This window comes from Siphateles boraxobius, unplaced genomic scaffold (genome assembly GCF_051911475.1).
Source record: "Siphateles boraxobius isolate OS27281-9 unplaced genomic scaffold, OSU_SipBor_1 25, whole genome shotgun sequence".
NCBI lineage: Eukaryota > Metazoa > Chordata > Actinopteri > Cypriniformes > Leuciscidae > Siphateles > Siphateles boraxobius.
Window position 1 is genome coordinate 20357310 of NW_027508866.1, and position 21931 is coordinate 20379240.

The 21931-nt window shown below is 39.1% G+C and overlaps 1 protein-coding gene across 1 annotated transcript; it reads left to right on the top strand.

Annotated features, from left to right (window-relative positions):
• The first annotated feature begins 1058 nt into the window (after positions 1 to 1058).
• On the top strand, positions 1059 to 20124 carry rasgef1bb (RasGEF domain family, member 1Bb). Its single transcript, XM_077243088.1, has 14 exons — positions 1059 to 1397; positions 6602 to 6782; positions 6886 to 7008; positions 11530 to 11667; positions 12016 to 12237; positions 12366 to 12440; positions 14246 to 14338; positions 14624 to 14726; positions 14825 to 14904; positions 15940 to 16035; positions 16124 to 16219; positions 16303 to 16426; positions 19538 to 19610; positions 19724 to 20124. The coding sequence occupies exons 2-14, from the start codon at positions 6609 to 6611 to the stop codon at positions 19743 to 19745; spliced, it is 1419 nt and encodes a 472-aa protein (XP_077099203.1). The 5' UTR covers positions 1059 to 1397; positions 6602 to 6608; the 3' UTR covers positions 19746 to 20124.
• The last annotated feature ends 1807 nt before the right edge of the window (positions 20125 to 21931 follow it).

A 21931-nucleotide genomic window follows, 5' to 3' on the forward strand; every position in this document is an offset into this window, starting at 1 on the left:
CAAAACCTGAAATTAATACCTGCATTGAAATAGATGGCCCTATCATACACCCGGTGCAATGTGGCGCAAGGCAAATGCTTTTCGCTAGTTTCAGCCCGACGCAGTTATCATTTTCATGTCCTGCGCCACGTTGTTTAAATAGCGAATGAATTTGCACCTATTTGTGCGCCCCCATGGGCTGCTGGTCTGAAAACGAGGTGTGTTCAGGTGCATTGTTGGCGCGTTGTTATTTTGAAGCAACTAAAATAGACTGCATCATTGACCAACTGAAACCTGGTCTGAAGTCAATGGCGCAATATTTTTTTCTTATTTAAAGAGCGCATAAATAATATGCGCCTATAGGCGGTTCCACAAGGCACATACACTTTGTCCCACAGATGGTCTGCTTGCACGCTTTAACCTCGCTTTAACCTTTTACTTCTGCCAATTGAATTTAGGTTTTGAAAGTTAATTTGTGAACATTATCATGATGAACAAAACGTGTAAGAATCGTAAATTTTTGTTGGCCACATAGCTTTTTTTTATGTTTTAAAGCCTGTGGAAAACTGAGGTGTTAAAAAAAAAGTAATTTCTTGGTTGCTAACTTACCTTTTTTTTTTACTTTTTTTTTTTTTTACTTCTGGTAACTCTTCAACTCTCTTCTGGAGAGTGCAACGATTTGCACACTTCAAAATCTCACTAAATGCAATAAGCCTTCCAGGTACTGTTTACACACTGTTTCATGAATTCTGCGCATTTATATCCTCATTTGATGACACTTGGCACAGGCATTACTTTAGCCATACGTTTGAATAATTTTGGCTTAATGTATGCTCTAAATTATATAATTATACCCTGTACGTAGTTTATAGCCATTCACAGAGCCAAAATGAACGAAAATGCATTTTTGAAAACCTAAACAAGAGAAGGGTGTGTAGACAGTCGATGCAAACTTGAAACTTCAAAACAACCAACAACTAGTGGTTTGTGCGTAACTATGAGGTTGACTGACATCGTCCTGGCCAATAAGATCAGTCGGAAATTTCAATTTGCTGCTTCCTGCTTCTGATTGGCTAGTCTTTCCTTGTGGGCGAGACCGCATTTTCCGGTTTTCCTTCTTAATGCTCCCGTTGTAACAGTAATTCGATATTAGTTTCGCATGTTCGCAATCTGGATTATTAGTAAAACAATGGAGACCAGCATCGATCATCACGAAGCATTGGTTTGCGCTACGTCAATAACGAAGTGATTATCTGTATCGCTCGCAAAAGAAAGATAAGAAGACCTTAATCTGCGACCTTTCATTGTAAGAAAGCAACTTGATCTGGGGTGTGCACGTTTTGGAGGCTTTTTTTGTTGGACTTCCCTGGATATCTCTATCGCCAATATTCTTTTGTATTTACCTTTTTAATTGTGTGGTAAGTTTACAGCGTTCTGCAAATCACTGTCTTTCAAAAACTTTTAAAACTACTGTCAGGCTGCCGTTGTTTGGTTAATAACTCTTGCTTTATTTACCTACTGAATGTGTGCAATCAAACAATACACGTATCGTTCTAAAACCGAGTCTTCAATTCGCTGAGTTTAATTGTTCATATTTAATTAAACTGTTCCCTAATCACACTTTTCAGATGTCAGGAGTTTTTTTTTCTCTCATCTAATCGGTTGATGAGAATTTGAACTTGTTTTCGTTTCGCTTCGCTTGTGTTGCTCATACTGCTACATGTGTAAGAGTGACTGCACACACACAGTCCATCTGTGGTTTTCAGTCTGGTCTGATGAGTCAGTGTTAGTTAGTAAAGGGCAGATTCGTGTAATTGCACTGACTGTTTGCCATCTCCTTTCTCCTGTTTTCATGAACTACGTGTATTTCTGGTGTCCCTTTTTTCAGTTCTATCAATGAATGTGACCTGTTTAAGAGAAGCTGTTGCAATAAAGTTGTTTAAATGCTTCTCTTGGGAAGTGTCACATTTAAAGGAGTATTTCATTCAAAAATGTAATTTAAGTCTGTAGCCTCTTCCTCATGTTGTTTCAAACCTGTATGAGTTTCTTTCCTCTGTTGAACACAAAAGAAGAATGTTAGTAACCAGACAGTTGACAGCACGTCCATTAACTTCCACATGGAAGAAAAATACTATTTAAGTCAAAGGCTACCATGTCTGGTTACCAACATTCTTCAAAATATCATCTTTTGTATTCAACAGAAGAAACTCATACAGGTTTGGAACAATCGTGGTGAGTAAATTATGACAAGTTTTCATTTTTGGGTGAACTATCCCTTTTATTTTATTTTTTCGTACAATGAAAGTCAATGGTGACTGAGACTGTCATTCTGCCTAACATCTCGTTCTTCCACTTGAGACACTAAAGTCATACAGGTTTGGAACAGCATGAGGATGAGTAAATGATGACAGAATTGTAATTTTTGGGTGAACTAACCTTTTCATGATTGATGAATAAGCAACAAGGAAAAGCACAAGACTTGTTCAACAGGGAAGATTCGCACGTAACGTGGTTGGTCAGTGAGTTACTGTTGTCATAGAAATATCAGTCAAATAAGATATTTTTGGGTACGTTTAGAATTTAGGACGATTTATTTTATTCACAAGCATGTCTGTATTGTTGTTTATAAATGAACAAGTTCTTCCTTCTGTAGTGTTTACTAGCCTGTCACATAGGATGCGTTGTAAATGTTTTACTCAGTAAAGGAGATCAGTGGTTCAAGAAAAGACTCCTGCCATTAAACCTGCTTGACCACAAGTCTCTTCCTTAATCCAATAACCTGTTAAGAGTTAAGAGTACACCTGGAGCTTTACAGTTTGCAGAGTATGTTGAGATATTACGTTTTTTAGATCACCGTCCCTTGTGGCTGGTAAATGGCTTTTTGTGTTTTGTTAGTTTGTTTGTTTTTTCCAAATTCAAATATATAAAATAAATTGAAATATCACAAATTAACTTTTGCAGTGTGCTAGTTACAATATCAGCATTGGCTGATAACTGATATCGTAACTTATTAAACACGGTGTTAGAATATATAATAAATAATCGCCAGTCTGTATGTTGGATTAAACAGTTTTTGTAGGCCTACAGTAGATTTGTGAAACGTATGGAACGCCAGAGGGGCATTTTTTATTCACAATGTAAATATCTGGGGCACTTTTATAACTTTTAGTGATGTTTTTGTTAGGGGTGTGTAACTGTTCTCGGTAAAATATCGAACCGTACCATTCGGCACGCACTTGCAGCGCGGTTCATCTTAAATCTGATTACGCATCTATAGTTTGTTAAAAATAAAAAAACAGACTGGCAGAGTTAGGCTAATGTATGTTTCTGTTGATGGATATGCATTCTGGCTCAATATAGTTCAATCAATCAAGTTCAATCTAGATTATAGTCCAAAAGTCGAATGAACGAGTACTTATGTCCTTTCGATTTCTTACAGGTTAGGTCGTTGTTGGCCGGAACACGCTAGCATTCTGCTATTATGTGACGTCATCACATTTTTGAACGGATTTTTAGAACAGATAAGTGAACTTAAAAAAGCAATTTTCAGCTGAGTAAATTATCTTAGCCCCCCTTTTGAATTTGACTTTCAAATTACTTGACAAAAAATTACATCCTGAGAAAAGTGGATTTCTGGGGGTGAAACCCCATAGACTCCCATTCATTCTGCACTCGCCTGCGAGCGCCCCCGCTTGGACAGAGACGTGTTACTGCAGCCAGTCCAGAAGCCGGAAGTAACTAGACAGTGCCAATTCTCTTCTATTAGAAATTCTCTGACTGGCGCACATGCTGTGAGAAGATTTGTGCGCTCATTCAAAGCGCACACACGTTTCAGGGTACGTTTACACGACGAAAAAATGCTTAAAATTGAGAAGATTTATGTTTTCCTTTGAGTTTTCTGCGTACAGACGACAACATTGTCAAAACGATCCCCATTCACAGGGTTTCACGGAAATGACTAAAAACGCTGTATTCTGCTGCCAGGCCATTAGATGGCGATGAAACACTATAGACGGAACAAACACGTAATGCGCATGTGCATGATGCCATGTTGTTTACACGGAGACCGTTTTCAAAATGTTGCGTTTTCACTCACTCAAAACTCCGTTGTCATGTAAACGAACGGCCAAAACGGATAGTTTTTAGTTGAAAACGGTGTTATGTAAACAGACACAACAGGATTTCTGGTCGTTAATATTCAACATGTTGGATAGGCTATTCACGATTTTAGATCAGTGCTGCTTAGGGTTGCAAAGGGGCGGAACATTTCCGGTAAATTTCCGTAAAGTTTCCTGTAAATTTCGATGGGAAGTTAAGCTGACGAATTTTGAAAATATTCCATATTAGAAACTTTCCATGGGAATAATGGGAATTATGGGAATTATTTGGAATTTAGGGGAACTAACTGGGAATTCATTGTAATGTAATCGATCGTTGTATCATATTCAAGCATAAATATAAACAGAAGTCATAAGAAAACATCCGTGCAAAATGTTTTCAACAAATTTATTACTTTCATGTATTTCGGGAGAAACTGATGAATTCACGTGCTGTAATAACTTAAATCCAACAGACAGGAATCTCTGAACTGCGGCCCAAACACAGCGCCCATCTCACGTTACAGATCAAGATAACTTATAAAGGTTTTTTAAACTACAACACAAACTCGCTTACACATATTTGAGAATCGGAATAGAAGATAGTTTATGACATGGTAAGCAAGTTTGTTAATATTTAGAAATAAAGCGCTAAATCTGTCATACAGCGCTATTTTGGCTTTGGTGAATCACGTGCCAAGCATGACGTGTCACCATGGAAACCATGGGGGGGGGGGGGGGGGCATTGCGATGTCGGCTAAACATCGAGATGGCTGACAGACATATCAGACATATGGCTGACAGGCGGACGATAATATCGTCCATCGGCCCAACCCAAGTTAGAATTCTAATGCAATGGCATGAACAGATACATAAATAGTAAGGCTAGCTAAACAACTGGAATGATCTTGAAAACATATTGCAGGAGGCAGAGAAAAACAGCCACATGAGGTAGCTAGCATCTGCCTTATGTGGTAAATAAAGTTATGCTAGCTTATTTAGCATCTAAATTATCAGCATTGCTACTAGATGAATACATTTGTATGTGATATTTGCAATTTAAACATTTAATAAATATATTTCCTCATAATATCATCAAAACTTACACCACTTTTAGTCCACAGTCCAAATGTGTGCCTTCAATAGTCTTGTGCTTTGGGCTTCTGTACATGTGATGGAGGCATGCACAGTGCCAGTAGGGGGTGTGGTCTGGATAGCCATGCAGTAAGCAGTGTTCTATGTGCATGTGATTGAGGAATGGCGTGGATATTCAAGTGTATTTGAATGGCATCTGTTTGTTTTAGTCAAGATTATGCTAAAATATACTTTCCTCAACTATATTTAAGTTCCCTATGAAGAGCCAACCCTCAACTTTGAAAATTCCCACTTTATTCCCGTTTATTTCCATAAATTCCTGTTAATTCCCATGGAAAGTTTCCATCTTTGAAAATTCCCCGAATTTTGCAACCCTAGTGCTGCCCGGTGCAATGATTCAGTCACTCTTAAAACACATCACACCACAGAAAACATTAAGATGGGAACATCAAGATAATCTGGACTTTATAGGATTGTCTAAGGGGAGAATTGGGCCCAAAATCATTGTGTAGTGTGTACATGCTACTTGATTGCAACTTTTTCTCACAATTCTGACTTTTTTTCTTACAATTCCGAGTTTATATTCTGCAATTCTTCTCTTTTTTTATCTAAACTCTGGTTTGCGAGGAAAAAGTCAAAATTGCGAGATAGGAGCTTGATCCTTCATTGCAAGTTTATAAGTTCAATGCCATAATGGGTACATTAGATTGATTCATTTCAACAGTGACATTTTACAGTTTCAATCCAAGATTTAATCCTTCATTTCAACAGTGACATTTTACAGTTTCAATCCAAGATTTAATCCTTCAGTAACAAAGGTTTTATATACATCACAGCACCTGCAATACCCTTTTTTCTGTTTTTGGGAGAGAGCTGTGTTTTTACATTAACAATGTAATGTAAGGTGGGAAGATTAGCAATGAGTTCTGTTCCACTCTTCAAAAAGCAAAAAAGAGAATGTTTAAAAAAAGAAGTCAGAATTGCAACTTTATCTCACAATCCTGACTTTTTCCTCTGAACTGATTAGATGTATAACCTTGCAATTCTGAGAAAAAAAAAACTTTTTTTAATATTTAATTATTCTGTGGTGGAAACAAGCTTCCATAACATCAAGAACTTTGTACCCTCACAATATTGTAAATGTGTGAAATATATCAACTTTTATCTGACGGTGAGTAGATTTTACAGGTGGATATGTTTTTAAATGCTGACATAAAGAATGTATGAAGAAAGTCTAAATATTCACAACAAACACCCTTTCAACATAAAACCAAGAGATGAGACCTACACTTTCATTCTGTTGGTGGATATAAGCTAGTAGATAAACTGCTTGCATGTACCAGCATTCATCTGGTGGTGGGTGTTCATTTCACACCTTTCAAAGAGATACTGCTTTGCAACTTTCAACTGACTAATGTTTTCATCCACAGGTCCAACATGCCACAGACAACTCCATATTCAAGCAAATTCAACCCTGCCTCTGCTTACACTCACCGGCAACCTGTGGAGGAGAACTATGGGGGTTTGCACTATCGTGATAATAAGCTTGTGTCTGGCTCTCTGGAAGCCCTTATACAGCTCTTGGTCCCTACTGTGGACTATTACCCTGACGTAAGTATACACAGCCTTTATACTTTCCTGTGATAATTATTATAATCTCTCCTTGCACAGTAAATGTCAAATTTGATTGACGCTTGAGATTTTCTTGTTTCAGAGATCATACATTTTTACCTTCCTACTAAGCTCCCGTCTCTTCCTGCATCCGTTTGAGCTCATGTCTCGTGTTTGTTACCTCTGTGTGGACCATCACAGGGTGGGCGACCCACAGACGGATAAGGTACGTGCTGTAATTTTAGGAGGGGACAGTATGACTAAGATGTTATATCACCAAATGAGTATTTTTACATCACAATATTGTTATCTTGGCTGAAAATGCAACTCAATGCAAGATGTATTGTGTAACCATGTGGTAATGTCTGGTTTTGGATAATCCAGTGAATTAAACAAACTTCACAAGTGAAAGGTACTTAATAGACGTGAACCAAAAGATAAGACCATTCATAACATATGAATGAATAAGTCTGGCATCAGTGCAGAAACAGCTGCACATTATGTAACACAATCAAACAAAAGATTCAAAAGAGTCATACATAATAGAAAATATTACAGCCACGTTTAAACCATGTTTAATACAGCTGATAATAAACACACCTGTTGAAGTGTGACAACTCATGAATCAGTTCTATATTAATATGCCAAATTGAAAGCAAACACCACGTATACAGACACGAGGAGCGAGACAACGCTTCAGAAATAAATCAATCCCATTAGGGGTGTGAATCTTTGGGTTCATAATAGGGTTATTCTAGTTAACTGAATCTAAAACTAAAACAATTAAATAAGTTTTTCTATGTTCAGATCATTCAAATCTGTGTTCGCGCTGCCGCTGATCCAGAGTAAAGGCCTCATTATGCTTCTGCGTCAACTCCACGGCGTAGCTACGCCGTCACTCCTATGGCGTCATGGCCGTTTTATGGTTCTGTGTCAGGTTGAGTTGCATCGCGGTGCATCTGACCAATCACAGCCCTTGTGGTCTGCATCGCCTCGACACGTAGTTACAATTTTTTGGAGGTGCACGTCGGGCTAGGGCGGAGGGGTTCGCGGCGACGCAGAGGGGTCTGCGGGGGTACGCCGTGATTCGACGCAGAAGCATAAAACAGGCTTTAATCACCTTTTAAAAGTGACTTGATGCTTCAAGTAAAGATAGAATTATTATATTGTTACACCAGTAGGTGGCAACAAGGGACTGGTAAAAATGTATTTGTCATTCAGTAATGAAACAAGTGAAGTCTTTGAGTGAGTGATTGAATCATTCATTCAAGCCAATTTGGAAAAAAAAATCTTAAAATTCAATATTTTTAAATGGTGCAGGAAGTAAATTTGTTTAAAAACAAACAAACAAAAAATCTCTAGAAAATTGGTTATTTTGTTTAGTTTGTCTTTTCAGAATCATGGAAGAATCGTGATCTCTGTTTGAAACCAAAAAAAATCGGGATTCTCAATTTATCCAGAATCATGCAGCTCTGTTCTTTTTTTTTTTAAACACAAACTTATAAAAAAAGACAAACACACTCAAAATTACTGAAACTGTAACTAAAATTAAAAGAAAATATAAAAATAACGTCTAGTTTTTAATGTTAATAAAAACTATAATCATATCTCCATGACTGGTTTGTAGCAAATTCATTCAGTTCTCTGGTTTTCAATTCAACATACTCACCTAAAGGATTATTAGGAACACCTGTTCAATTTCTCATTAATGCAATTATCTAATCAACCAATCACATGGCAGTTGCTTCAATGCATTTAGGGGTGTGGTCTTGGTCAAGACAATCTCCAGAACTCCAAACTGAATGTCAGAATGGGAAAGAAAGGTGATTTAAGCAATTTTGAGCGTGGCATGGTTGTTGGTGCCAGACGGGCCGGTCTGAGTATTTCACAATCTGCTCAGTTACTGGGATTTTCACGCACAACCATTTCTAGGGTTTACAAAGAATTGTGTGAAAAGGGAAAAACATCCAGTATGCGGCAGTCCTGTGGGCGAAAATGCCTTGTTGATGCTTGAGGTCGGAGGAGAATGGGCCGACTGATTCAAGCTGATAGAAGAGCAACTTTGACTGAAATAACCACTCAACCGAGGTATGCAGCAAAGCATTTGTGAAGCCACAAAACGCACAACCTTGAGGCGGATGGGCTACAACAGCAGAAGACCCCACCGGGTACCACTCATCTCCACTACAAATTGGAAAAAGAGGCTACAATTTGCAAGAGCTCATCAAAATTGGACAGTTGAAGACTGGAAAAATGTTGCCTGGTCTGATGAATTTCTGTTGAGACATTCAGATGGTAGAGTCAGAATTTGGCGTAAACAGAATGAGAACATGGATCCATCATGCCTTTTTACCACTGTGCAGGCTGGTGGTAGTGGTGTAATGGTGTGGGGGATGTTTTCTTGGCCCACTTTAGGCCCCTTAGTGCCAATTGGGCATTGTTTAAATTCCACGGCCTACCTGAGCATTGTTTCTGACCATGTCCATCCCTTTATGGCCACCATGTACCCATCCTCTGATGGCTACTTCCAGCAGGATAATGCACCATGTCACAAAGCTCGAATCATTTCAAATTGGTTTCTTGAACATGACAATGAGTTCACTGTACTAAAATTAGGGCTGCAACTAACGATTATTTTGATAATCGATTAATCGGACGATTATTTTTTCGATTAATCGATTAATCGGATAGAAATTAAATTAGTTGTTTTTTTTTATTATAACTAAATAAAACCGTAAATCAGGGTATTTATGTGTAAAGGTGTACTTTAAAAAGTGCAAAAGCCACACATTGAGTTTTACTAATATCAATATTTGCATTGTTTTTAATGATAATTGCTGATGGCAAGTTGACAAACATGATTATTGTTAAAAAAAAATGATATCCAACATATTATGTTTTAACACAATTTTTGTTAAAACAAATTTACACAGACTTGTTCAGATGTGAATATCTGAACTAAAAACAAACTAAAAACATCTAAAATATATAATTCATTTAATTTTTATTTAAAATTAATTATATATAAGGAATATAAGGATAAAGAATATAATATATATTATATATATAATATATAAAAGAATATAATATAAGGATAAATTGATTAAATAAATATAGAAAGACTGAAAACAATTGTTTGAATGTAGAGCCGCAGTAGATCGCGTTTGAAAAACAATTAAAACTTAGTAGACAAATGCTATAAAAAGAGAACGGAATGGAGGTAACGTTACCCAGCAAGCTAACAGGCTTGAGTAAAGGACAGGAGAAATTATGCATTAGTGCACAAGCATTCGCTGAAAACCACTGAGTACAGTGACTAAAAAACAATATTTTACTGCTGCTGTTATTAACTGCCTTTGTATTTAATGCTTCACTTTGTAAACACCGTTTTAATTTAACCTATTTCTGCGGTAGCGCTATTTTAATCCATCACTTACGTTGCGAGCGAACTGATTGCACAACCTGATGCTCGAGACAAAATACAGACATCCCAAGATCCCGGAAGTCCCGGGAGTCTCCCACATATTGATTGCGGCTCCCTGATGCCCGCGAATTTAGTTCAAACTCCCGAAATCTAGAGCGCGCAAGCAAGAGCGCGCACGCTACACGGTTTGGAGCAGTCTCTTCTGTCTCGCATAGACAGAAGAGACTGCTCCAAACCGTGTAGCGCGCGCGCTCGGCAGAGCGCCTGAGGGAGAGAGACCTTGCGTGTGTGTGCGTACCAGTAAACGCTCCCCGTGACGTAAGCAGACCAACTAATCGATAATGACATTCGTTGACAACGATTTTCATAATCGATTATAATCGATTTTATCGATTAGTTGTTGCAGCCCTAACTAAAATGGCCCCCACAGTCACCAGATCTCAACCCAATAGAGCATCTTTGGGATGTGTTGGAACGGGAGCTTCGTGCCCAGGATGTGCATCCCACAAATCTCCATCAACTGCAAGATGCTATCCTATCAATATGGGCCAACATTTCTAAAGAATGCTTCAGCACCTTGTTGAATCAATGCCACGTAGAATTAAGGCAGTTCTGAAGGCAAAAGGGGGTCAAACACAGTATTAGTATGGTGTTCCTAATAATCCTTTAGGTGAGTGTATGTGTATGTGTATGTATATGTATATGTGTGTATATATATATATATATATATATAGCATAACCTTGAATTATTTAAATACTTTCTTTAGTTTACCGTAGGCTAGAAAAAAAAACTGACAAACTACATCAGACTGTTTATTGCACCAGGAAGTAATTCAAGAATGTAACATGAGGGGCTTCCCACCCTGAGGCAAGATAGAAAACGTTGACACACTATATATTATCATACACTACTTTACAGTATCACGATGTATTCAATGTTGTTTGTGCATTTAATTATTATTACCCAGTTCAAATGATTCCCAGAAGTCATAAGTCTTTTAATTTTTTTAATTGCTGCATGAAGAAAACAGGATCATGTAGTCCTCAAACTTGCGTATGTGTGTGTACGTATATACATAAATGTAATTATTCCATGGCTACACCATAGTATAAATTGTAAGCAGAATCTCTGCTAATTAACTAACTTCTACTGTTGCACGCTATATATACCATCATGCCACCCACCCCTACTGTGACATACACACCTGTGCATGTGCACTTTACTAAAATAAACCACGGTTGATCATTATTGATGAGTATTTAGTAGCTATTACCTGCAGATTGTAGATGATTCAGTGCTAATTGTCTTGCTTTACTTAACAGAAAAGAATAAGGGAAATAGCACCGAAAATCGTGCAGCTGCTCACAGAATGGACCGAGACCTTCCCATACGACTTCAGGGATGAGCGCATGATGCGCAGCCTCAAAGAGATAACCCACCGCCTTGCCTTCGGAGACGAGGTCGGTTGAGATGATGTCATACTGATGATCTAGCTGAAATCATGATTGCATCATGTTATTGTTTCTCTCAACTGAATTGAATTTTGTATTAATGAAGTATGACTAAATTCTAAATGGTCTTTTGTATGAATATATAAATATATTGGACAACAACATGGCCTGAGTTTGGAGCCAAATGCATTTGCGTATTATTGGATTTGCATGTACGCCGTTTGCCTCGTATTTCCTTTTTGCACAAGCTGTGATATCAACAGCACGGCTAACAGTTCCCAAATGTTATTTTTGGCTACAGATATGAATGGGTATTATAGTGCTGACGTTGGAGACGGTTCTGTTTTTTTTTACTAGCTTTCACGGAGGGCTATGCAGAGACTCATTCAGCGCCTGTTACGCAAGCTGACCACCCTCGGACAGTACGAAGAGTCACTGGCGACATCCAGCGCCTCTGCAGCCATGGATCGACCGGTCGCCCTGAAGTCCAAGCAGCAGTTAGTACGCAGAGACGAGTGCGTTTTAAACCTGTGCGATGACCCTTTCATTTTCGCCCAACAGCTGACACACATAGAGATGGTGAGTGACAGTAAGCTTAAAGCTGATTGGCTGTCAGTACTGATGTTTTATGATTATCCTCATGTAATATCAGTTTCTGTACTTTATGGATTCAGTCTTCAAGCTGCTCTCATGTTTTCCACATGTAGGAGAGACTCAGCTTTATTGGCCCTGAAGAATTCGTTCGAGCGTTTGCTCAGAAAAGACTCTCAGACAACCATAAGGTAAGCCCGTCATACATCTGTAGTTTAAGAGTTAGTACATGCTCAATGAAAATTGTCATTTAATCACTCATGTCGTTCCAAGGCCGTAAGACCTTCGTTTCTTCTAAGGAAAAACAAATGAAGACATTTTTCATGAAATCTGAGAGATTTCCCTCCATTGACAGCCTACACAACTATCACTTTGAAGCTTCAAAAAGTTCATAAAGAGATCGTAAAATGAATCGATATGAGGTTCATTCTCGTGTTCCGCAGCAAGTTTGAGCTTCCGCAAGAACCAATGAGGTTTGTTGTCATGCATCAAGCAGGTTCGTTTGTATGGAGGACCAGTTCTACCGTATTTAAAAATAAATACAGAAATAAATACATGCTCAATAAATAAATATGCATACAATTAATTGCCCCAAAAAATACAATAAACAAATAAATGTAGGTAGAAATTAAATTATATAGTGAGGCATAAATGTACATATCTCTTAATAAGCTTCTTTATTTATTCACCTTTGTAATAATTACCGTATATATTTATGTGTATGTTAGAATATTTTTGTCTGTTTTATTCTTCCTTTGTATTTTTTTTACCCTATTTATTTCTTCAATGCTATTTATTACTACCTGTCGTTTTTACATTTCTGTATGCATATCTGCCTCATTATGCAAATGAGGGGGGCTGTCTTAGGGGGTCAACCTCTGCCCATTGGTTGGTTAGCATTTTACTGCCTTGGACGAATCTACATGCCACCGGCCACAGTCACAACAAAGATGGCTACCTATGATGAAGTTGTCAGTGAGCGGAGTTATTTAGCAACTGTTTTTGAAAACAATGGTAACGTTATAAGTATTGACTTTATTATTTTTCGTTTGGACGCTCTGACAGAACGTGTGTTTCAGCTAGTGTGTTTCTTCTTCTCCTTCTCCTTCTCCTTCTCCTCCTCCTCCTCCTCCTCCTCCTTCCTGCCACTAAACAATGCTTTATGGCGGGGAACAGCCATGTAGATTCGTCCAAGGCAATAAAATGCTAACCAACCAATGGGCAGAGGTTGACCCCCTAAGACAGCCCCTCCTCATTTGCATAATGAGGCAGAAATGCATAAATAAATAGCATTGAAGAAATAAATAGGGTAAAACAATGGAACAATAAAACAGACAAAAATATTATAACATGCACATAAATAAATACTTAAAAAAAATAAGTAATAAATAAAGTTGAAGATTATAATGAACAATAAATAAATAAGGTAATTATTACAAAGATGAATAAATAAAGAAGCTAATTAAAAGAGATATATACATTTATGTCTCATTGTATAATTTAATTTCTACCTACATTTATTTGTTTATTGTATTTTTTGGGGCAATTAATTGTATGCTTATTTATTTATTGAGCATTTATTTATTTCTGTATTTATTTTTTAATATGGTAGAGCTGGTCCTCCATACGTTTGAGCTTCAGTTTTATGTTCGTTTATCAATGTTAATATGTGAATAAAAGCCTAAATTAAATCCGTTCATCATATAAAGCTCTTCAGAAAATCTGGATTAAACCCCTCAATTCATATAGATTAGTTTTACGATCTCTTTATGAACATTTTGAAGCATCGACGTGGTAGTTGCGTGGTTGTCAATGGGGGGACAGAAATCTCAGATTTCATCAAAAATGTCTTTGTTTGTGTTCTGAAGATGAACGAAAGTCTTACGGGTTTGGAATGACATGAGGGTGAGTAATTAATGACAGAATTTTCTTTTTTGGGTGAACTAACCTTTTAAAAGATTACTTTCAATGACACTTTTGAACTTTTATTCTTCAGAGTTTTTTCAGCAAAAGAAAAACAAGTAACCTGGAGGCTTATGTTGAATGGTTCAACAGACTGACCTACCTGATAGCCACAGAAATTTGCATGGTGAGAACACTTTTCATCTATTTTGGGGAAAAAGCCAAGCAACGCTAGCAGGCGAAATTCTTTATTTCGCCAAAAGTTGTGCAACAACTCTCACATTTATAATCCTCCATTTCTTGAACCTGTGCAGTTCCTTTAGTTTCTTTTGAATTATCCAATTGTATTGCATTGCTACTTTAATTCCAAAGCAAAATCTGCATTCTCAAGCAAAACCAGTTGAGAAGCACTGCAGTATGTAGTTGATTTATATGTTTGACAATATGCTGCCCTCTGCTGGCTCGTTTTCAGCCGGTGAAGAAGAAACACAGGGCAAGAGTGCTGGAGTTCTTCATAGATGTGGCACAGGAATGCTTCAACATCGGCAACTTCAACTCATTAATGGCCATCATTAGTGAGTACATGCATTGAATTATATTGTTATTGATTTTTTTTTATTTCACTATTTACATTGAAGAGATTTTACATTATTAACAATGTTTTACTGTGTAGCTGGGATGAACATGAACCCTGTATCCAGACTGAAGAAAACCTGGAATAAAGTCAACACAGACAAGTTTGACATCCTGGTGGTAAGGAAGCTGCTATGAGGAAGAGAGAAAAATCTCAATAGTCTGAGACCATCTAATTTAACCTAGAAATATACAACATTGTGAGATGTTGGCATTTTTTTAAACAAAGAAACATTTAGATAAAAATAATAAGTTGTATTTAAAGAGGACCTGTTATGCTTTTTTACATGTTCATCTTTCTTTAGTGTGTAATGTTGCCTTTTGAGCATGAAAAAGGTCTTCAAAGCACAGTCACCACAAAGAGTTATTTTCTATATCAGTGCACACCTTTCTGAAATCCGCCGTTGTAGTCTTGAGTTTTCTTCCGTGAATGAACACATCACAATATTCCTCATTTAAATAATTCCCAGTAATAAGTTATTGGTGTATGCCGTGTGGTTGATGTCAAGTGTTGCTAGCTGAGCAGAAATATATAAGTTAATCATGTTTCGCTTAGTCCCCTCAAAGGTGTGTTGGATTTTCTCCTTAGTGAAAAGTTTGAAAGGGCCATCTATCACTGTTTTCCATGTTCGTAGAGTTAGTTTGTGGAGTAAATATATATAGGCTATAGTATGTGTTTTTACACGGCCTTTTAAAAATTGGCAGGTCCTGGTGTTTTGCGTGTGTTCGGCCAATCACCGAACTCTAACGTCACGGATAGTTCCTATAGGGCTAGTTTAGACCCAACTCTATTTGGAGGAACTAATTTAGCTCCTACTTCAGATTTCCTAGAACTAAAATCATTCCTAGTTCCTGCGGTGAAACACGCCAAAATTTGGGAACTTCCGCCATGTGAAACTATGTGAAAAATCATGTGTTTTTTTTTTAACATTCAAGCATGAAATTCATTTTACAGTAGACCCCAGAAAAAGGCTTAAATTGCTCTGCTTCTTGGTCACTAATCAAATAAGCAAGTTTGTTACAACGACTGTGTAATTTGAATTACAATAGAAAAATGTAAGCCTTTTCATAGGTGGTCTCAGACGTTTGGGCTTTAAACTATACAGATTTTTGTTATGTACACATTTCATTTTACTGTTTGTTTTGTTGTTTTAGCACCAAATGGACCCATCTAGCAACTTCTACAGCTACCGGACTGCCCTGCGTGGAGCAACTCAGAGGTGTAGTACAGCACACACAAGCCAAGAAATGGTAATTCACATTCACATTAAATTCACATTTTCATGCAGACCTTACATTTTATTACATTTTAATTTAATGAGAATTTCTTGTCTTTTAGATTGTTATTCCATTCTTCAGCTTGTTCATAAAGGACATTCACTTCCTCAATGAAGGCTGTGTCAATAGATTACCTAATGGCCAGATCAATTTTGAGGCAAGTTGGCATGTAATGCTAATACTATATCAGTTGTTACCTTGTTGCTTTAATAATAAAACTTCCCTTTTCTCATTTTACAGAAATTTTGGGAGTTGGCTAAGCAAGTGAGTGAGTTTCTGTCCTGGAGGCAGGTGATCTGTCCTTTTGAGAGGGACAGGAAAACACTGCAGTATCTCATCAGCGCACAAGTGTTCAATGAAGATGGTGAGCAGTCACTCTTTCCTACTTGCACCTAAAGGTGCTGTAAGTGATTTCTGACAAACACTGTTGAAAGTGGATCGGGCCGAGCAGCACAACACACTTGTAGCCAATCAGCAGTAGGAGGTGTGTCCACTCGTGATGGGGGAGGAGAGAGTGAGCCAATCATCAGCAGGGGTTGTTCTCACTCATGATGTGGAGGAAAAATCGAGCCTATCAGCAGTAGAGGGCGTGTCCACTCATGATGGGGGAGGAGAGAGTGAGCCAATCAGCAGCAGGGTTTGTTCACTCATGATGAGGAGGAGAGAGTGAGCCAATCAGCAGTAGGGGGAGTGTCCACTCATGATAGGGAGGAGAGTGAGACAATCAGCAGTAGGGGGCGTGTCCAATCATGATGGAGAGGAGAGAGAAGGCTTGTTCGACTTGAACCGGCGCTGCACAGACCGATCGGTTGATGACATCAAAGTACCGCGAGAGCGATTCAAAAGCATAAGGAGCCGTCTGCTCTCTAATCGCTCTCGCGGTACTTTGATGTCATCAACCGATCGGTCTGTGCAGCGCCGGTTCAAGTCGAACAAGCCTAGAGCCAAACAGCAGTAGGGGGCGTGTCCAATCATGATGGGGAGGAGAGAGAGAGCCAATCAGCAGTAAGGGTGTGTCCAATCATGATGGGGAGGAGAGAGAGAGCCAATCAGTAGTAAGGGTGTGTCCAATCGTGATGGGGAGGAGAGAGAGAGCCAATCAGCTGTAGGGAGCGTGTCCAATCATGATGGGGAGGGGAGAGAGAGAAAATCAGCAGTAGGGGGCGTGTCCAATTGTGATGGGGAGGAGAGAGAGAGCCAAACAGCAGTAGGGGGCGTGTCCAATCATGATAGGGAGGAGAGAGAGCAAATCAGCAGTAGAGGGTGTGTCCACTCATGATAGGGAGGAGAGTGAGACAATCAGCAGTAGGGGGCGTGTCCAATCATGATGGAGAGGAGAGAGAGAGCCAAACAGCAGTAGGGGGCGTGTCCAATCATGATGGGGAGGAGAGAGAGAGAAAATCAGCAGTAGGGGGCGTGTCCAATCGTGATGGGGAGGAAAGAGAGAGCCAAACAGCAGTAGGGGGCGTGTCCAATCACGAAGGAGAGGAGAGAGAGAGCCAAACAGCAGTAGGGGGCGTGTCCAATCATGATGGGGAGGAGAGAAAGAGCCAAACAGCAGTAAGGGGCGTGTCCAATCATGATGGGGAGGAGAGAGAGAGCCAATCAGTAGTAAGGGTGTGTCCAATCATGATGGGGAGGAGAGAGAGAGCCAATCAGCTGTAGGGAGCGTGTCCAATCATGATGGGGAGGGGAGAGAGAGAAAATCAGCAGTAGGGGGCGTGTCCAATCGTGATGGGGAGGAGAGAGAGCCAAACAGCAGTAGGGGGCGTGTCCAATCATGATAGGGAGGAGAGAGAGCAAATCAGCAGTAGAGGGTGTGTCCACTCATGATAGGGAGGAGAGTGAGACAATCAGCAGTAGGGGGCGTGTCCAATCATGATGGAGAGGAGAGAGAGAGAAAATCAGCAGTAGGGGGCGTGTCCAATCGTGATGGGGAGGAAAGAGAGAGCCAAACAGCAGTAGGGGGCGTGTCCAATCACGAAGGAGAGGAGAGAGAGAGCCAAACAGCAGTAGGGGGTGTGTCCAATCATGATGGGGAGGAGAGAGAGAGCCAAACAGCAGTAGGGGGCGTGTCCAATCATGATGGGGAGGGGAGAGAGAGAAAATCAGCAGTAGGGGGCGTGTCCAATCGTGATGGGGAGGAAAGAGAGAGCCAAACAGCAGTAGGGGGCGTGTCCAATCACGATGGGGAGGAGAGAGAGAGCCAAACAGCAGTAGGGGGCGTGTCCAATCATGATGGGGAGGAGAGAAAGAGCCAAACAGCAGTAAGGGGCGTGTCCAATCATGATGGGGAGGAGAGAGAGCCAAACAGAAGTAGGGGGCGTGTCCAATCATGATGGGGAGGAGAGAGAGAGCCAATCAGCAGTAGGGGGCGTGTCCAATCATGATGGAGAGAGAGCCAAACAGCAGTAGGGGGTGTGTCCAATCATGATGGGGAGGAGAGAGAGCCAATCAGCAGTAGGGGCGTGTCCAATCATGATGGGGAGGAGAGAGAGAGCCAATCAGCAGTAAGGGGTGTGTCCAATCATGATGGGGAGGAGAGAGAGACAATCAGCAGTAGGTGGTGTGTCCAATCATGATGGAGAGGAGAGAGAGCCAAACAGCAGTAGGGGGCGTGTCCAATCATGATGGGGAGGGGAGAGAGCCAATCAGCAGTAGGAGGCGTGTCCAATCATGATGGGGAGGAGAGAGAGCCAATCAGCAGTAGGGGGCGTGTCCAATCATGATGGGGAGGAGAGAGAGACAATCAGCAGTAGGGGGAGTGTCCAATCATGATGGGGTCAGAGAAAGAGAGCAAAACAGCAGTAGGGGGAGTGTCCAATCATGATGGGGAGGAGAGAGAGAGAGCCAAACAGCAGTAGGGGGCGTGTCCAATCATGATGGGGAGGAGAGAGAGAGACAATCAGCAGTAGGGGGCGTGTCCAATCATGATGATGAGGAGGAGAGAGTGAGAGGGAGATTTGAAGAAAGAATATGCTGAGAGAAAAGGTCAAGAGGAACATCACTGGAGAAATGAATTTTATGATCAGGCAAGAGCTTTAGGACCCGCGTTAATATTAGAAATATTTCCAACGCTGGAGAGACTGAAGCCCGAAGGCCTGATAACAGAAGGTTTTGTTTGTAAATACACTTGTGTTCTGTATCGTCATCTTTGCTTTATTTTTTGTGAAGCATTATTTTGCTTCGCTTTAGCTATGATAAAGAGACATCCATTTTGTTCATTTTAGGGTAGGGGTGTGTTTGGGCTGATTTTAAATATCAACACTTTCTCAGGAATCACGTACTGCACCTTTAAGAGAACTAGATGGTGAAATGTCTGTAGATGATTTGCCAATCACACACCAGTACGCAAATTAATACAAGAAAAAGGACCAATCACTATTCAGTATGCACATATTACAATAATTTCGTACTACTTTAATGTGAATTATTTGGGTTTGCATAATGATTGTATCTTTGTGTTGCGTTACAGAGCTCCAGCTAGCTTCATATGAGAGTGAAGGTCCTGAAAACAACCTGGAGAGGGACACTCGGCGTTCGCTCAGGTCTGAACTCTTCCAAAAACCCTTGTTCCAGACATTCAGTTGTCATTTTTAAACAACAATGTGTGTGTGTGTGTGTAGGCTTTTCATTTGGCTTTTGTATACCATTCCTCCAGGTCGTCCCTTAGTAGAATGTGAACGGTGAATTTGGGATTGTGTCCTTACACACGGACTGATGGCACTGAAGACTTTGAAGGACTTTTATAATCATTACACTTTTCTGTGGTTTCATCGCTGAAATTGAGGCTGGATTCTCATTGTAACAGTAACACTATGCTAAAGGAAACATATTCATCTCATTTACCTCAAGTACCTTAATGAAATGTGTTGCTATACGCTATAGATCTCCTGGATGAATTAAGAGCATGTCGCTGGCTGACCTGTTCTATTACATTGTTTTTGTTTGTTCGTGGTAAGTGGTATTAATAGTTTGTGAACATATTTGTTACAATATTAAAATCTATTTTTGTGTGTGTGATCAGTGTACATGTTTCCCTATAAAGGATTAATGAATTAAGCTGATGCTTGTGGTGTTGTTGTTTTTCACACTTCATCCATACAGCTTTTTTATTATTTTTATCTAATTTCTTTATTTTTAGTTTTTGCATACATGATCATTATTTGTTTGTTACTGTAGAGATGGATAGCAAGTAAACAAGTACTTGTGCACCACCTAGTGTCCAACACTATTGCTGCAACAACTTCTGGTAGCCAATTTAGAAATAAACTTTAAACCATTTACATACATGAATTCAACGATAAGACTAAGTGCCTTTTAGGATTCTTTCACAAAGAATTTCAAGTTTAATGCTGTTATATGAAACCAATATTTGCCAAAAATACAAGTTACAAGTTTTATTACAAGTACAATAAAACAGTGATGACATTGGAATGTTTTCATGGACAGCATGAATTTGTACCATTGATGTTTTCAAATGGCATTTATTTAGCTTTCACTAAATAAACTAGTTTACAACATAAATGGGCACGAAATGTAAAATAGTGTTATTATACAAAGGATTTTATTATTTAAGTTGCTCATTTTTGCCAGATTTACCTGAAAAAAAGTCTATCATACAATTAAAAAAAACTCTCAAATCTAATAATATGACCTATAGGCTAGCCAGGCCGCTTTTCAGCGCTGCACTCGTGTTCCATCTTCTAGTTTGTATTTTCACAGCTTGAAGGTAAGATCATACGATTTATGAATGAGACGCTCGTTCGATCTTCTGCAACTACAATGCTAATGACAACTTTCATGAACTCTACAATAAGTAAATCCACTTTGGCTGCTATAATTACTCTATGACAGCGAATAGGCTATGGGTCAAAGACGAGACGTGACCATTTTTGGTGTCCACATCAAATAAAATTTAAGTGACTTTACATACAAAAAAACCCAAACATATTAAATGCTAGTAAAATGTCTACTTCCATGTTTCAAATAACTTTTGTGAAAATACAATGACAAAATATGTGTTAAATAATACTCCAAAGTGTAAAATTGTCATTCAGCGTATTGGTCCGGACTATGATTCTACTAATACGTTTTTAAAATAAACGTAAAAAAATGGCATGTTAAAAAAAAATTCATTAAGTATTGAAATAACTAGGGGACTTTTGTCCCGAAAATGCAGTTTGTCAGTAGGTGTTTCTCAATGTCAAGGAAGGGTCCTCGGCACTTGCTAGCCTGTTCCATTTACGTGTTCTCCGAATGCTAAAAAGGAGCCTCGCCTAGCCTCTGAAGGAAATGACTTGGAAGGATCAATCCTGCCAAGGTAGCATCCTTGACATTGAGAAACGGCTAGTGTAACAGGACCAGGAAGCCATTTTGAAATGAAGTAAACAACCAATAGTTATCAAGCAGTCTGTGACATCATCAAAGGCCCCCCTGAAGACCGTGGTGCTGTGGCAAGGTAAGTGTATTGCCCTTAAATATTTGATAATTTCTCCTTTTCATAGTGTAGTATCTTGAGTTATAAAAACACATGTCATTCAGTGAAATGCCAAAATACACTTTTATTGTTAGATTGTTTGAAAAATAAGTAGGTCTTGTGAATGATTATGATTAACCTTTCTAGTCAACTGTTTGATATGGCTAGTTGTTAGCCTGCAATATTAGCTTAAGTAGAAGTTTCGTCATTCAAGGTAATGTTTTGTCATTTGGTGTAATGCAAATTGTCTGTTACACCACAGTGTCATCTATTACACAATGACAGTGTCACTGTTTAGAAATTCACAAAGGTCTAAGAAACAGAGTTGGGCGAAAATGGCCAGTACAAGGAAAGGGTATTTGAAGGAAGGGTCAGCACTTATCCTGTTTC

Excerpts from the sequence above, each read along its gene's own strand:
- rasgef1bb (XM_077243088.1), top strand. The coding sequence starts at position 6,609 with ATGCCACAGACAACTCCATATTCAAGCAAATTCAACCCTGCCTCTGCT. Across the intron at positions 7,009-11,529 it reads GCGACCCACAGACGGATAAG|AAAAGAATAAGGGAAATAGC; the intron begins GTACGTGCTGTA and ends TTTACTTAACAG. Across the intron at positions 19,611-19,723 it reads GACACTCGGCGTTCGCTCAG|GTCGTCCCTTAGTAGAATGT; the intron begins GTCTGAACTCTT and ends CCATTCCTCCAG.